The sequence below is a fragment of the Cydia pomonella genome, chromosome 15 (assembly GCF_033807575.1).
Source record: "Cydia pomonella isolate Wapato2018A chromosome 15, ilCydPomo1, whole genome shotgun sequence".
NCBI lineage: Eukaryota > Metazoa > Arthropoda > Insecta > Lepidoptera > Tortricidae > Cydia > Cydia pomonella.
The window spans coordinates 349,161-366,558 of record NC_084717.1 but is presented as its reverse complement, the minus strand read 5'-3'; the positions used below and the strand labels follow the sequence as shown (position 1 = coordinate 366,558).

Genomic DNA, 17,398 nt, shown 5'->3' with positions numbered 1-17,398 from the left:
TGTAAAATGTTAAATAGTTAATTGTAGGGGTAAAAAAAATTATGTGATATCAAATTATACATTTTTAGCTTTACCACACTTTCTCGTTTCACCAGTTTATGCGTGAAAGTAAAATATTTATTTTCACGTTTTTTTTCTTATCAATTATACCATTTTTTTACAACATAATAATTTAGTAACCAAGTATTGTGAGTATTTTATACATATGTAAATAAAATAAATAAAGCCGGTTTTAAACTTTAATTTAAACCTGAGCTGGCCTCATGATTAATCTTGTACAAGATATACAACTAATTTACAACAAGTTTACTACCATAGTAAACAGATCAGTACCCCTAGTGTAAGTTTTATCGACATCATAACGTGACGAACGCGTTTGCGTTAAGTGTCATTTTGTATAGGATTTTGAGTTTCCAAAACGTCCCGCTTGGCGCGCTCTTTCTAAATCACATACAAAATGAGACTAAACGCAAACGCGTACGTCACGTTTCGAAATCGAATTTACGTACACTAGGGGTACTGATAACATAAGTAATATATTTGTTTACAGTGCGTGACGTCAAGTTGACTTGCTACGTCGCTGCCTATCTATTTATAATTTATGTTTTAATTTTGAACAACGTATGAGACTCTTCTAAGATGTGAAGTATATCAACTGTTATAATTTTATGCATTGTATCGTTGATTTTTTCATTGTGATCGACATCTGTATATCAAATTTAATAAATGGCATATAAAAGTACACATGTGTTAAAAATTATAGTCGGTTTTGTATTGTATCTACTCACCTAATAATAAATACTACAAACTATATACAAGCTACTCTACTTTAAATCTGTAACCAAGTAAGTTACTCTATTTCATATTTAAGTACTTATAAATAAAATAAAATATATACACACAAATATTTAATATATATATATATCATACAAGAATTGCTCGTTTAAAGGTATAAAAAGATATGAAAGTAACTCTGTCTAGGTTAGGACTGTCTATGTTACCTCTTGGCGTTTAAACCGACTGAACCCATTTATATAAAATATGAAATGGAAATAGTTTGGGTTCCGGAGGACATACGATTTTATATCTACAAAAATTATCATATACTGACAATTAATTACACGTCAAGATTAGGTACATTAAGTTGAATTACATTAGAGTTGCCTGGGGCATCGTCCCCAGAACGCTTGCTGCATTTCCCCGTTGAATTGCCAGACTTAGCCGCTGAGCGAAGTATTCCCCCGCACGAAGGTCGCCGGACACCCACACAAGTTTGTGAGAAATTTCTTTAACGACTTGTTTGGTGTCCGATGACCACGGCCCAAAGGTTTCAACTGCAAGTGCCGCAAATATGTAATTGTTTTTTAAAAATGCATATTTGCGGCACTTGTTAAGTTGGGCGTCTTCTGCAGCCGTCCCCGGTTTTCGGGACGAGCCCTGGACGTGGGACGGAGCCAATGTATCCACGCAGGTCACATCCCATGCCAAGGGCCGCCCCAAAAACCAAGGTACAAGCGAGCATCCATCGGGTCTTTTCCCGTCCGCCGCTGACAAGCCAACTGGTTCGAGGGTTGCCGGTATATTGACTGTGCCGAGAGCTCTGCGGATCAAATCATTGAGCGCCGCGTGCCTGAAATTTCGGCCCGCACTTGACTGACAGTATAGTCCATGGCGTCCGAGGGCTTCTACTGGGCCTCCGCAGCGGCAGCAGGGGTGCGGTTCGCAGATCTTTAGCCCGAGCCTGAGGCATACGGCTACACGCAGTGCGGCCGGGTCTAAAAGAGATCCTATGTTCCGCGACGGCAAAGCGTGTAACCAGTGCCCTGACTCTGGCTCAGATACAGCCAATAATCGGGCGCGCTCGCTGGGGTTACAACTGTCGTTCAAAAGTGTTGTGTGGATCGATTTTATATTTACCGAGTCCCAGGCAGCTTGGCTAGTTTTTTCTGTAGGTGGGCTCTCGCCGGGAAATCTGGCTCCCCATGTAGACTCTGCCTCTGCCAAGCCCACCACTACCACATCAGTGGGATTGATGACATTAAGAATATCACTGATGAGGCTGACGGTGCTATGGACAGATGAGAGAAAAGCAGGGAGAGCCAGGTCCCCCGTGGAGCGGATGCCTAGCCCGCCATATTTGATAGGCAGAGTAGCCTGGGACCAGGTTTGGGGATTTAATGAGATGTTTAAAATTTTGCAGATTGAATTTTTTAGAGTGTTGTCAATACAGGACGTCAAACGGGGAAATTTCCATATAGGGCAGCAACGTAGAATATACAAGAATTTGGGTGAGAACAGGCACAAGCGTAGGATGTAGAGGGCTATATGGGAGTTAATTTTAAAAAGTAAGTCCGAACAATCATGGAAATTGTCTAATTTGGAATTTATGGCTGGAGGGATGCCATCCTCGTAAATGGGTGCGCCAAGTAGGGTCAGGGATTCACGGGTTTGAAGGGTGAAATTGGGCGTAACATGCTCAAAACTTGTAATAATGTCGGCCTGAGCACTGGCAGACAGCTTTTCTGAAACAAAAACCTCACACTTATTGAAGTTGAGTATGAGGCCTATCTCAGAAAAACGCTTAATAACTGTGTTTAAGTCGCTTAGAACTGAAGATGCCATCCCTCCTAGGGTCCCATCGTCCAAATACCAAATATTTAGTTGAGAAGTTAACTGGGAAATTATGGGGTGGATAGCGAGGCTAAACAAAACGGGCCCTAAGGGATCTCCCTGCTGGCATCCAACGCTTGAGGTGATTTCTTTTTCGCCAAACATTAATTTAGATGGAGTGCCATAAAAAATAAATAAATAAATAAATACTTATTAAAAATATAAATGTAGAAGAGTCGGTCCTGAGAAATATAATCTGAACCTGACCTCAAGCGAGATAACTGCTCGTTTGAAATATATTCGATAACCAGCTCTTTAAAATAAATTACACCAACGAGTAATATCTACATAATTTTACAATAAATGTTAATCATTATTATCCGCTATCAGGATTCTGATAGATCTCATCTAATCCTACCAGTTTTATGACGAATACTTATTTTAATTTATACGCATATTTTACAACTTATTCATAAAACTATGTTTTTATCAACAACCGCTTGGCCCAGTCTTAAATAATGCTTCTAACTGAATGAGTTTGTGAACAAAGAAAATACTTATTCGACAATCGTAATGCCACAAAAGTCGTATACATTGCGTAATTTTTTGGTTTTTTACTATAATTAGTGGGAAAAAAACTTCGAAAAATTTAGGTATTTCTAAATTAATAAACCACCTTTCAGTCAGTGGTGTTTGCTGCTCAACAGAAGTAACTAAGCGGACGAGTTGTCCGAAACAATCTGCACACGCATTACTTATTCAGATCATATTGAATGCCTTTACACCTTTGTAATTCTGTTCTACTGTGCTAACATTCATAGCAAATCCTTGATAAGTTTAACAAAAGCATATGTTTTTAAAAACCTTCGCCATTTTTAAGTTTTGAGTGGCTTTGAGACTAGTAAAACTCATTAACCTTGGCAAAACTGCCAAAACGTGAGACCATGGAGGTAATCTCGCCATCACACGCATTGGTCTACCATGTTACATACTGATACATTGTCAACCTTATTGCGAACATATAAGGTCCAACCATGTACGTTGTTACTATTACTACGTAAACAACTCTATTTGTGCCGATTTTAGGCAAACGGTAATTTGTAACGTCGGTCGACGGTAAGGATTTAATTCCGTTACAAAGGAATCACAAATCGCCCTATTAAGGTTCCTTTTAAGGGTTCCGTAGCCAAAATGGCCAAAACGGAACCCCTATATCCATCCGTGTGTCCGGTGTGTCTGTCGGTATGTCACAGCCATTTTACTCGGAAACTATAAGATATTTTTTGATGGAATTTTATATAAATATCGCGAAGATAAGCCTTTTTGCTTGTATAGCTTTTTGTAATAACCCTCTTTTATGCGTGGTCCAACGTCCAACACGCATATTGGCCGGTTTTTAGGGTTCCGTACCCAAAGAGTCAAACGGGACCCTATTACTGAGACTCCGCTGTCCGTCCGTCCGTCTGTCACCAGGCTGCATCTCATGAACCGTGATAGTTAGCCAGTTGAAATTTCTACAGATTATGTATTTCTGTTGCCGCTATAACAACAAATACTAAAAACAGAATAAAATAAATATTTCTTTCCAATCTCTAAGTTAAGCAACGTCGGGCGGGGTCAGTACTTGGATGGGTGACCGTTTTTATAGATAATGGTACGGAACCCTTCTTGTGCGAGTCCGACTCGCACTTGGCCGGTTTTTTTCTGTAAATCTTACATTTGTTAGGTACTTGGTCAAGTGTGATGGTTGGTTTTCGATGAATGTCAGTCTTAATTTTTGTTCATTACTCATTACCTACTGTCATTAGTCGTGTAATTAAAGTAATGGGCTGTCGCTAACTGCGCGAGGACAGCTACCGTTTCGCCTGTCATTTTATCCGAGTCTTAAGAAGGTCATTTCATTTGTTGAAATTAATTTTGCAGAAACAAGAACAGATCTGAGAGTTCGCTGAAATCCTACATTTCATCCAATATGTGACATTATTATTGGGCTGGACATATTTCTACGCAGAGTGATGGCAAGTGGACCAAACAGTTGACAGATTGGTGGCCGCTTTCTGATGAAAGAAGTGCCTGGCGTCCTTTGGCTTGTTGGGTGGATGACATTCGAAAAATCGCGGGACACTTCTGGATGAGATTAGCCCAGGCGGTCCTGGGATAAGTGGCGTACACGAACAGAAACCTATGCTCAGCAGTGGGCGACTGGAGGCTAAAATGATGATGATGATGTGACATTACTTTTTATCTTGGATTTTTAATGACGCCTCCACACTATGCATTTATGAATGTGATGAGTGTCATTTTATAAGTGGGTTTAAAATATTACCCGACTGTAGATCAGAAATAGGTATCTGACTAGGATACCTACGGTAGGTATCCATAGAAAGTCATAATTATTAATGCATATCAATACCGCGTAATTTATACTCCATATGACACTGCATTGCGTGTTGCTCTGAAATATTGCAGAAACTATACTTAATGTTGCTATTACACGATTACTTACATCTCCTGTCCACTATATTACAATAAGAGGTAGTTTTTGCCATTAGAAAAACTACTGGACTCCACTTTTTATTCCATTATTGTATTTAAAGATTACGGTACATTAATTTACGCAGATTTGTATGTAAATGAAGATGTTAATAAGATAATAACAATTCGTCAGTGTTCGATTTATACTCCATTTTTTTCTTATTGGTTAGTTTCCAAATAAGTATCCACTTTTCTATACATCAAGTATGGTGACGTGAGTACGTAAGTTGGGGCACGTACTGTACATATGATTATAGTGTAAGTAACTATATTCGAACCCAATCGATTCAGTTCCAAAGCTAATAAAAATATTGAGTAACCCTTTCACTTAGCACCCCTATTTATGTTGATGTCCGACGCGCCTACAAATTAGATTAGCGCCGTCCTAATACATGCACTATGACATCACTGTACCAGTACGAAGAATAGCATCTAATGAAGAAGATTTTACACCATTGCGTTAAAAACAATCACTGCAAAATCAAAACATTGCAAAAATGGACGCAACATAACCTATAAATATAGCTTATTCCACTTTAACCTCACTTTTACACTGATCTGTTCTTATTACGATCACAGCCACTCGTATTTTTACTACAGATAAATATAATAAGGATTTTATTATAATTAATATTTTTAGACCCAGACAGCCGGTAGTCTGAGCTGCACTAACTAAATTATCAATTGGGGCCACACAGCTGATTATACACGATACCGACAAGGTTCTATTTAAAAAGGAGACGTAGAAATGAACTTTAATATTGATAAGGGAGAGTAGAAAGTGGAGAAATGGTTGTAAGTTAGAACCGTGTCGAAGTCAGGAGCGAAGGCTACTACGCATGCGTGAGGCGACACAATAGGTTCAAAATAGGAAGACAGAAAGCAAAAGATACTTTATTCCAGTAATAATAAAGTTTATAGTCGAGGAAGATGTGTATAACGCTTGCGTTGTGAGTCGTAGTAAATATTTCCAAATTATTTCAAGATTTACAAACAGTAACCAAGGAAATACGGACACTTGAGTACATATAATGTGTGTTTGATGACGGGTTAGAAGAAACTAAACATTCCACGCATATTTTATGTTGTATAAACGATGTATAATGACATCTGGTGTTGGGTAAAACCCACTGGTTTTCCCCATAAAAGTGGTGAATTATTAACTTTCACGGTAAAAGACCAAATTCATTTGTTACGTATTATTTACAATTTAACGTTGATATTTTAACAACCATTGACATCGCACATCTTTCGCCAGGTCATAAAACATACTTTACTATAACTTTCTCTGATAAGTAATGAATTTTGAGCAGGAAAATCAATGCTGACACTGTCATCCGTCATAAGCTCCAGTGCCAGAGTTTCGTACTTTGAACAAAATCGGACGGAAAAAATCCGCACTTTGATTCTAAGGGGTCCAGTGGATTATTCCCTTTCCAATAAAGAAAATAACTAGGTATGTTACCGCAATGTAATTTAAAAATACTCTCATATATGTATCGTCTACCAAAAAGAAGCCGTTGACAAAGTCGATAAAATTTGTCTCCTAATTTTACGCGTTGAACGTATACGTTCTCGATTCTCCACGCTAAATATTTTTAACTAATAACCACACCTGTGTGTGTATTGACTATCGATGTCCAGTTCGTCCAGGTAAACAGCGATGATGTCATGTTGACATCACTCTGGTATCGGTGACCTTCGTGCCATCTCGCCGATACTTATCTGATAATGTTTGCTCACTTTATTTACTGATAGTCAATGTCAGTTGCATAACTGTTGCGAATGATACTGTTTCTGTTTCGTAGATAAAAACATTTGGCAATCGACTCTTGACTGATGTAGCATCCATGTAACTCAATCCCCAACAGCTTGCCATATTTTCAGAGAGTTGAGCAATTCATGAAGAAAAGGAAAGCTTAATTAGCCTGAGAATATTTATTCAATTCAATTCTTTATTACAGATAACAAATGATCCATATTACAATAAAATTATGAAAATAACGTAAATTAAAAATGATTAAAATAATAAAATTAAATTTAAATCCTATACAAATAAAAAGGTACATTTCAGAGATCGATTATTATGATCGATCGATCGATTTATGACACCTCGTAACTGATGCCAGATGATATGACAATAATCTAACGAAACAATACCAAACCATTAGGCTTGAGAGCATATACACTCGATCAAACCTCCAACAAGCTTCTGTAGCCAATTTCTACTGCCAAAAGTGCGAAAGTTTGCCTAAATATATTAAGAAGATGTAAACCGCATGTAATAGACACAAGAGCCATGATAACACACTACAACAGATACATAAATAATAAGTTTTATATATTCTCATCAGGAAAAGTACTAAAATGAATATTATATTACAGCGTATTAATGTTTATGTTGCAGGATATTGCTCATTGTATTTGCAAATGCAGTCATATTTTTTCAAACCTATACGAATGCATGTTTACGTGAATAAGTGCATATGGAAGCGTTTTAATGGCTAGCCAATGCATCCTCATTGCAAATTGCAATAAACCTTATGACATATAGCTTGTACATTATGTATAGCAACACTCTTAAGTGATCATCGGTGGATCTTATGTCTTTGCGATAGAGTTCACCAATTGTCAATTAACTGTGTGGATGATAGTATATTCATTTGTTCCTTACGACATCTCTAATTGCCTGTTGTACAGTCAGCATCAAAAGTAACGGATCAAATAACGCTTCATAAGTATCTACCATTCTGTAACAGCTTAACAAAAAGTGATGTCTTATATATAGATCAACAAAGACTGTAAAAGATATACTTTTGAACGTGAATTTTAGAAATTTATGTATATTTGGAAAAGTTATCTGGGATGTCAGATACTTTTGGCGCGTTGTTTCATCAGCTACTATTGATGCTGACTGTATTACGGAGACAATTCGCTTCGTGGTTTCTCATTGAGCGCTAGTTGTATCTCTTTCCTCAATATGTCAAATAACAGTAGTATTATGGCCATATTATATTACAGCACAGCCCTACCAATTAACTCCGTCGGTTGGTGAGGTAGGTTCCTAGTGTTTTCTAGTATGACTGAATGACAGACTGAATTTTGTTTACAGTGCACATATAATGCAAATCCACATTAGCTTCGCATTTCAGCGGTAGACCATTACCCAATAGGTATAGTCATCATCAGATGTATCGGATCGGAATAGGTACAGTCATCATCATTCGTAGGTTTATTAGTGGTAATAAGGTAATCGTTACTCCGGGAAGGCCTATCGATGTAGTCTGGGAATACTCAAAGAGTTAAATAGTTGAATAATACTTTGTTATATGTTTTTGACGACTGTAATGTTTTTCGACGTTACATCAGTAACGACGTTACGAGAACAATTGTTTATTCGAATCTAGAAAATTCAACCATTCTGTCCGAATAGTCCTTTGTCTCAGATCTCATTGTAGTATGTTGGCATCGTGTGTGACAAGTGTGTACACAAGTGAGCCCGAGCAGCGTGTCAGATGTGTAGTGTTTAGTTGTATCCGGCTCGTGGGATCATTACGTACCGATGTTTTTAATGGCAAGAAAAACTTTACTAGAACTTTACTGTTTTTATGTTAAAATTTGCTAGTGTAACAATTACATACCTAGTTATTCACACGATTTTGACAAATGGCTTAGTTTGTCTGCCAACGTTCGGTAGCCCGGGCAAATGTAATGTAATGAAAGACTACACTTTATAGTCTATTCAATTCAATTCAATTGAATTGATTAGGGCTTAATCAATGCCTGGATCTCTAAAAATTAAGCCTTCAGCCCCATTTAGACGATTCAAGAACTTGCATGCGATTTTCGGTACATGCGGTATTTGGTCGATCAACTAAATTCATTATATACTCTGTATAGTTAGCTATGTATGGATGGAATATTGCATGCAAGTTCTTGAACCGTCTGAATGCGGCTTAAAAGTTTCTTTGTGGACGAAGTTGCGAGTGGAGGGTAGTTAATTCAACAAATGATTGATGTCGCACGAGCACAGTAACTCGAGCTACTTCATGACACACGGACCACAATAGTCTATACTTAACTAGACAACGCTGAATGATTTAAAACATAGCAAATATAATAACACCGATAACGCGCCAAGGCCTTTAACATATTCCTTAGTTAATGATAAGATAAGATAAGTTTATCTGCGACAATGAACTTTATTGCGTTATGTAGGCAACTAGGACGTGTTTCATTGTTTATATTTTGATTTAGTTTAGCGTGCCTTATAAAACCCTGTAAGTATGTAGGTACATATTACTTATGGCTGGTTTAACCACGAATTTCTTTAGGGTCGCTGTATGTACATTGTATAAAACTACTTTCGAAATTGATATGATTACATTATACAATATAAAAAAGTGACATAATCATTCGTCCATTGACATGTTTTATTAGGTAGGTACAAAATGTCCTCAATAGCCGGATGACAGTCATGTATTTTTTTTCTTACTTACATTTTTTTAAAGATCCATTAGAACTATTAGAAGGGATAGTTTTTAATTGGGCCTATCCCATTGTTTTTTTTTGTCATTACAAAAGAGACTTTGCAATATAAAATTAAGACACGACTGGAAAAAGCAAGTTTCTCCGCTTACACAGGTTACATTTCACAATGTCTAATCCATCATCAAGGTCGCAATTAAATGTTTTTCAATTACCAACTTGTGTTTCAACACAAGAGCCAGTAGCACTAGTTAGCGAAAACATCGATACGCCTATGTTATTGCCAATTATTGCGAAAATATCCAAGATGTAACGTGTTGAGCAGACGTTTAAGCGTGCTTGACAAGCATGTGGGCTTGACAATCGTGATTGATCGTTTATAACTTAGCTTGAAGCGATTTTCGACACAAAAAAAAAGATTAAGAGTAACACGAAACTAGCGCCGCCATATAATCGAAGTTACGCTCTCATTTTAAAACGACTTTCTGAAGTAACATGACAGTTGACATGAATATTCAAGTATGTTACATATATACAGATATACGTTAGCTACTTGAATATAACTAGCAAGCTAGAAATATAGCTAGCAATTCCTAGCAATAAATCTAGTACCAGACATAGGTGTAGTACTAAGGTTTCTTGCTAGAAATTGTAATATAAATACTTAAATTAGAGCGAGGTAGAACTTTAACTTTACTTTTACATACAAAACTTCTACTCGCTGTATTTTCTTAATGCCATTCGATCGATACACACAAAGCCAAACCGACTGAAGCCAAAATATTAACAAAGGCTTTTCAACACCGAAGTTCGCAAATTGCGGGCATCTTTCTGTCACTGAAATTTACGCCTTATTGGAGTAAAGGAGAAAGATATTTATGAACGAATCCTATTCATAATGTTTCCGTACAGTTTTGCAACTTGCCGTACATGTGCTTGTCAAGCATGCTTGATAGTCTGCACACCACTTAAGTAAAGAGAAGTATTTCACCTTGAACCTTTGCAGTTTATCTTACTCGCCACGCCCGCTTATGCTATGGGTCGGTAGTTTCGTAGGTGGACTCATATGGCACTAAATTTCAAATAACCTTTAAAAAACCGTCGACTACTCAATTTAAAATGTCATTATTTTAGAGAGAAAACGCGCGAGTTCTCGATTTCCCGTGGAAACTAGTCAAAATAGTTAGGGTTATTTTTACCATATCTTTAGGGTTGCGGACTGCGGACGGGGCTGTCAGCGTATTTAAGTATCGCGTCCCGTATTTTGACCTGTCCCGGTTTTGTCTCGTATATCAATACCGCCGTAGAATACTACATAAATGGTCTCAATTTTCCCTATGAAACCAGTTTGTACAACGTGATAATTATAGCAATGAAGCTATGTGAAGTGAATATAGTACTACTTAATCCAATTTTCAACTACCCCATTGTTCCATATCAGTTCCGAATAATTATGGCAACCATACCTATCTTACATCTATCTTAATTATTAAATTGATTTTGAGTTGCGTCACATCAGTTTGACAGTGTATACCCCTCATATGTATATCCCGAATGTATTTTGATCGAACCACATACCAAAAACCGCAGATTTTAAGCAGCATTTATCTATGTCCTACTCGTAGCATCTTAAGTACAGTCAAATAATTTAATTTCCGTTCCATTTCGTACCTTGTCACTGTGACAATCAATATGAAAGTCGCTAGGGACCTCATACTATTGGACATTGACACTACTGTGACAAAGGTGTCGCGAACGTATTGCGAACCGGCTAATATTTGCCAACGTCAGGGAGTAGATGGCGCTAGTAGTCACGTTTAAGTTAAACAACCGCTTCTAGGTTATTGGGACTTTTTGGCTGAAGTTGAGACGATAGATGAGAACGACAGTAGGAAAAAGGAGGTTGTGTGCGAACAAGTATACGGCGGAGTGATATTTGCTTTTAGATCAAGTCAAGGACGTTCTTATTGTGTTATTAGAATAATGATGTGTCTCTTGTAGATTGTGACCAACGTTATCAGTACTCAGAGTGAACAGTGATCCAGTGAGGCTAATATGAACTTAAGGTAATAAAGTCGGACACCAGCACAACTCATATCGTCATCTCACTAACGTCCAGGCCTCGTATAGGTATGTAGTATGTTTACATATCGCTTTCCAGTATCCGTAAAAGCATTAGCTCATTCGATAGGTTAATAAGTATGGTGAGCTTGACGACAAAAGGTACGAAATGGTTGTTACTTGTTACTGACATTAATACCTCGACCGTACCTGAGATAAAAGTACCTAATACCTATAAATACGTGATCTTATGAACGGTGTTATATGATCCCCGTGTGGCCTTGCCGTGCATTGTACTTGTACAATATAGTTCAGTATACGTATTATTACGTATTAGGTATGTCAATAGCGAGAATGGTGAATCGTGCGCGGTCCATCACGATGAAATGCGTGCTGTTTGGCGAATTGATTTCTTCAGATCACTTAGTCATGCAATCACGACTTTTTCTAATGCAGACAAAGTGCAGAGCATGACTATATTTAACAAGTTTTTAAAAAGAATGGACAAATGATGATTAAATACAGACAAACCCGCGTTAAGAAGATTCTGAAGTAATCCAGATCAGTCCTAGGGGTACGCCGTATGCCACTGCAAACACTTAGGATTTGGTTGGATAATATTACCGCTCCTAGGGTAGATAAGGTTAAACATCTGGGTTTCATTATGGTTTAAAGTAGACTCCATCCTTCCCAAGAAAGATTCAATTGAATAAAAAAAATCGGACAAATGCGACTCGGAATTGCCCACCGAGGGTTCCGAATGAGAACGAGGTTTTTACAAATTTATCGTTTTGAGATAGATTTTTCCCTGTACTTGTAGCGTAAGACGATATTTGCCAATTTTTTTAGTTTTAGGTCAACAGGAAGCAACCTATAAATTGTGATTCCCTTGAGAGTGTCGAAATATACGTTTTTTGCGGCCGTGACTTTTTTTCACAGTTTCAAGGGACTCAACCTATATATATGGTTTTAATTTCAACTCGATACTTTCACGCATTCCCGAGATAAAAGGTCTTGACAGACAGACAGACGGACGGACGGACAACAAAGTGGTCCTATAAGAGTTTCGCTTTTCCCTTTTGAGGTACGGAACCCCAAAAATCATTGCGTGCAGTCATGAAACCGGAGATAAGCCTACGACTATATCGTTGCCAGTAGACCGGCACATGACAGCAATACCGCCATTGCTGGCCGATTACGGGGATTAAGCAATTATGACAGTTGCGTGTCTACAGTGTTTAAACACGGTTTAAACGATTTACATTCCTTACGAGTAGTAGCCTAATTTGTAGTCTTATGATTATGATTTATGAAAATAATGAATTACTCATACTTGCAATTAAGTATATGTATTTAGTGCCAAAATATAAAGGGTACGAATGCCAATTATGCTACTTATACTAGTAACATACGAGTATGTATACTTATACTACTAATAATAATAATGCTTAATTCCTTAGCTATCATAATAACTGAAAATTAAAATCATTATTTTTCAATTTACGTGTATATATTTACAATGCACTTAATTTGTATGTCAAAAACTTCCAATGGTTCTATTCTACCATATCTAACTTGCACAACGGAGCCGAGAAGAAACTCGGCGGGTCTTCTTTTTCAAAATAGTAACATATATCTTATGATTAACAATAATTACATTACTTGCTATTGGGATGGCTTTATGCATATGCACAGTAAGTACTATTATATATAGGTAGACTACCTACTTATAAAGGACGTAATTATTGCAAAACATCCCTATCCAGATTAGTGAGTAAACATAAGCAGCTGGGGTCATCCGTCGGCGCGGCGCGGGCGCACCTGCCTTCCGGCCGCGCTTCCTGCGCGTTGTGTGACGTCACGCTCCGCTGCCCGCTCACTGACGCATGCGAGGGCTGCCGGTGCTATGCATATAGCAGCAGGTTTCGATGGGGAATAAAATAAAGGTAAACAGAGTAAGCCCTATCGAATTTTAATTCTGGGGCTTGTTTTAGACTGTAACCTGCAATATCTGCCCTGACGAAAAGGCTGAGCTCTGCAGCGTATGCAGTAAGAAGAGTCAGGCAATTCGCTGACGTGGAGACAGCTCGCCTAGTTTACTACGGTTACATTCACAGTACTATGTCTTATGGCATAGTGGCCTGGGGCGAAACAGCAGACATAGAGACCATCTTCGTGCTTTAGAAGAGAGCAAGCGAAATAACATGATTCAAATATAATTCTGATGTCAAGTGTACATTCGAATTGGCCTGTAAGTCTCTAAAACCGATCGACAGTCCACAACATGATCACGTGGGCGCCATGTTGGCACGGCAGGGTCGCATGTAATTGTCATTGCACATGTAATTGCTTCCATTGTTAGCCAACGGCAGCCGTAACTTTATATACAGTCAAGAGCAAAATCGTCTCATAAATATGGTACAGTCAGCATCAATAGTAGCGGATTAAACAACGCGCCAAAAGCATCTGATATTCTGGATAACTTTTCCAAATATAGATAAATCTCTAAAATTTATATTCAAATGTATATCTTTTATCGTCTTCATTGTTCTATATATAGAAATATCACATTTTGTTAAGCTGTTACAGAATGGTAGATACTTTTGAAACCTTGTTTGATCCGCTACTTTTGATGCTGACTGTACTACGCTCTTATTACACTGGAATAAGACGCTATGGGACATATTTTTGAGTAAGATGTGTACACCCATATTTTTACACTTGGCTGTACTAGGCACACAAACAACTTCATCTATTGAGGTGAGGTTTTCAAAATGGCCTACACACTAAAAGTGGTATTTATTCTCTTGAGTACGTAAAATTGTGTTCAGTTATTATAACATTACCTGTTTATTTCTACTGCCGCTTATTATTATATTAGATATAGGTCCTTATTTGTCTCTTGTGTATCAGAAAAACAGGTCATAAAATAGTCACAAACATAGTTTTATCGCTCCGTATCCGCACGGTTCTCGTACACGTCATAAATTCGATTGATTGCGGATGTTTGTCGTAAATTTATGACTTAAACTTGATAACATTCCAATCGTTTCCTAAAAATATCACTTGTATGAAATATTTTTAAATGCTGAATGACAAATAGTTCTTAAGTGTAAATACGTAGAGTTAGACCAAGATAAGTTGGCAGCGATTTTGATATTTTGATAGTTCATAGAAGTTTGACGTTTAAAATAACCCGTGCACCATCTGAGTTATCAAAATCGTTGCAAACTTATCTTGGGTTGACTCTATTTAATTTTATTGTTCAGTTTCATCGCAAAGTAAGTAGCGGCAGGAGCGGTGACAATTCTGCCGCACGACACATTAAAAACAAATCATGTTTATTGTAAGTATGCATAGCAATAAGACATATTCTTCATAAGATAGTCAGTAGTCACAAGTTACAATGCCATTTGGACCAGAGATATTGAACTTCATACCACAGAATACTTTAATCATATCTTGTTTATAATTACCAAACATGGTAGCATTTAGTGGCAAGCGGTTATGTGTTAAAACAATAATACATTTTTAAATTCATGAACGCCAATTTACTCATAACGATGAGAACCATGTGAACAGAAACAATTGCAGCTATTGTTTTTCGTTCTAGCGCTAATGGCTAAAGCTGGCATTTTAGTCTAATTACTGTTAGCTAAAATTATAAATGTGTCGGCAGCCATTGTTCAAAATCCTTGAATAGATTAGGTCGACAGGCTAATGAATAGTCGATGAGTATTTTTTCTCAAAGTCAGTCCTATTTAAAAGTAACAAGTAAGTACGCTAAGCACATAATATTTCTACCTAAATGAAGCAGATATATGTCAGCAAGAGGTTTAAGGACAACAAGTTACACAGCGAGTTAGGGTTACATAATATAAGATGCAGACAGTTATCAGCTGCAGACATAGTGTACATACAAACTTCTATGCTTGAGGTGTCAACAATATCTGCAGGCTGGTAGCGTAAAAAATAACACGACAGGGTCAACAGTGTTAGCCAACCTCTGCCAAATGTTGGCATTGCTACAAATAAGTAAAACCTCTCTACACGAGCTGAGTTCCGTTTGTACCCTATGCACACTTTTGTGTTGCTCGGCCCTCCCGCTGGAAGCTCGACAATGCAGACCTTCTTAAGATGCATGGTGGTATAAAGCTGAAGATTCGACTGTCAGGGCGAGAAGGATACTTACTGGCATGGTCGTCGTGCAGCAGGTTGTGGTAGCGGTGCGGTTTCTCTGGGGCCTCGAGCCTCATCATCACGGCGTCAGCAGCGCATCGCGGCAATCTGTGGGCCAATAGAAAATTGTGTCAGTTAACATTTGCTAGCACATCTTAGGACATTTTCTTTACTTTATGAGTGAAACTCAGGTCACTCGACATTTTTGACCAAAATTCCACGGCCAGGCCTTCGGCTCTCCTGCTTTCTTTGGCCTTTGGTGCTTTCTTTCCAAAAGTAAGGCTACCTTTCCACTGAGGCAGATGAGAGAAGTGTGGCAATCAACCATAATATTCATCTCTTCTCTGCTAGATTACAACCAGTGCTATTGGTTCCCATCCCACAAGTCTCCTCTCATCTCCGCCTTAGTCGAAAGGCCACCAAAGAGCTCGAGAGCCATAGTTTGGAGACCTCTGCAAAGACGACAGTCCAACCATCGTATGGGTACTGGGGTCATAGCCAAAGTGACAATAATTTTACGCCAAACGTTATAGGAATAGTACAAAATTTATCGGGAGGACAGCGAAGGTAAATAAACAATGCCCATCAGTTCCCGCCGGGGCTGGGAATGAATCATTCCCGTCTGTTCCCGCCGGGGATGGGAATGAATCAGGGTGGGGTCACAAATGGCAATCACACCACAGCAAACAATAAAGGACGTCATTGTTTCCAAACAATATTTAAGTTGCGATTAGCGTTTTTTATAATGATTGTCACTTTGCTAGTCATTCGATCATTCAGTACCCCTAGTGTAAATTTGATCGACATCATAACGTGACGAACGCGTTTGCGTTAAGTCTCATTTTGTATAGGATTTTGAGTTTCCAAAACGTCCCGCTTGGCGCGCTCTTTCTAAATCCAATACAAAATGAGACTAACCGCAAACGCGTACGTCACGTTTGGAAATCGAATTTATTTACACTAGGGGTACAGTTCTTAACACAATCAAGCAGTATGTAAATTACTTTAGCTACCAGATTTCAAACCGCTTTCTCTGTAATCTGCATGCAATTAATCTAGAATGCAACCTAATGCATGTCGCAAGTCTGACACATTCCGTCGAGGTTAAATGCACTCTGACACGAAAATGGGTCATTTTGTATCGGAATTTCTATACAGCCTCGAGACACGCTATAGTATGGTAATCGTTTTAATGGCGTTATAAATCTAACAAGCCGTTGATAGTCGTTTATCTCTATCCATCATTTTGACGTTTCTGTTTGTTAGAAAGGGACAAAATTTAAAGTAAGACCAAGCCAACTCTAAAGCGCAATAATTTGACAATCACTTAAAAAAATACCTATGGACCCTATGGCAATGTTTCTTAGCTGTCACAAAGACATGTCTATGACGGGTAGGTACTGAAGTGAAATGAGACCTCTTAATATTTGCAGCATTTTAAGAAACTATTATATAGACCAAGGTTTTAATTTCACAGAAAACTGAGGTACCTATAAGCCGACTAATCCTAGGAACTTTTTTCTGT

The 17,398-nt window shown here is 38.0% G+C and overlaps 2 protein-coding genes across 2 annotated transcripts in view; both read right to left on the bottom strand.

Moving 5' to 3' along the window:
• The window catches only part of LOC133525501 (uncharacterized), a 173,550-nt gene extending 170,777 nt beyond the window's left edge, over positions 1-2,773 (bottom strand). The window contains exon 1 of the mRNA XM_061861762.1: positions 1,112-2,773. Within this exon, the coding sequence (XP_061717746.1) occupies positions 1,150-2,622 (1,473 nt within the window). The 5' untranslated portion in view covers positions 2,623-2,773 and the 3' untranslated portion in view covers positions 1,112-1,149. The remainder of the gene's footprint in view (positions 1-1,111) is intronic.
• LOC133525510 (echinoderm microtubule-associated protein-like 2) overlaps positions 1-17,398 on the bottom strand; it is an 89,357-nt gene that overhangs the window by 52,087 nt on the left and 19,872 nt on the right. The window contains exon 2 of the mRNA XM_061861774.1: positions 15,887-15,981. Coding sequence (XP_061717758.1) covers positions 15,887-15,953 — 67 coding nt within the window. The 5' untranslated portion in view covers positions 15,954-15,981. The remainder of the gene's footprint in view (positions 1-15,886; positions 15,982-17,398) is intronic.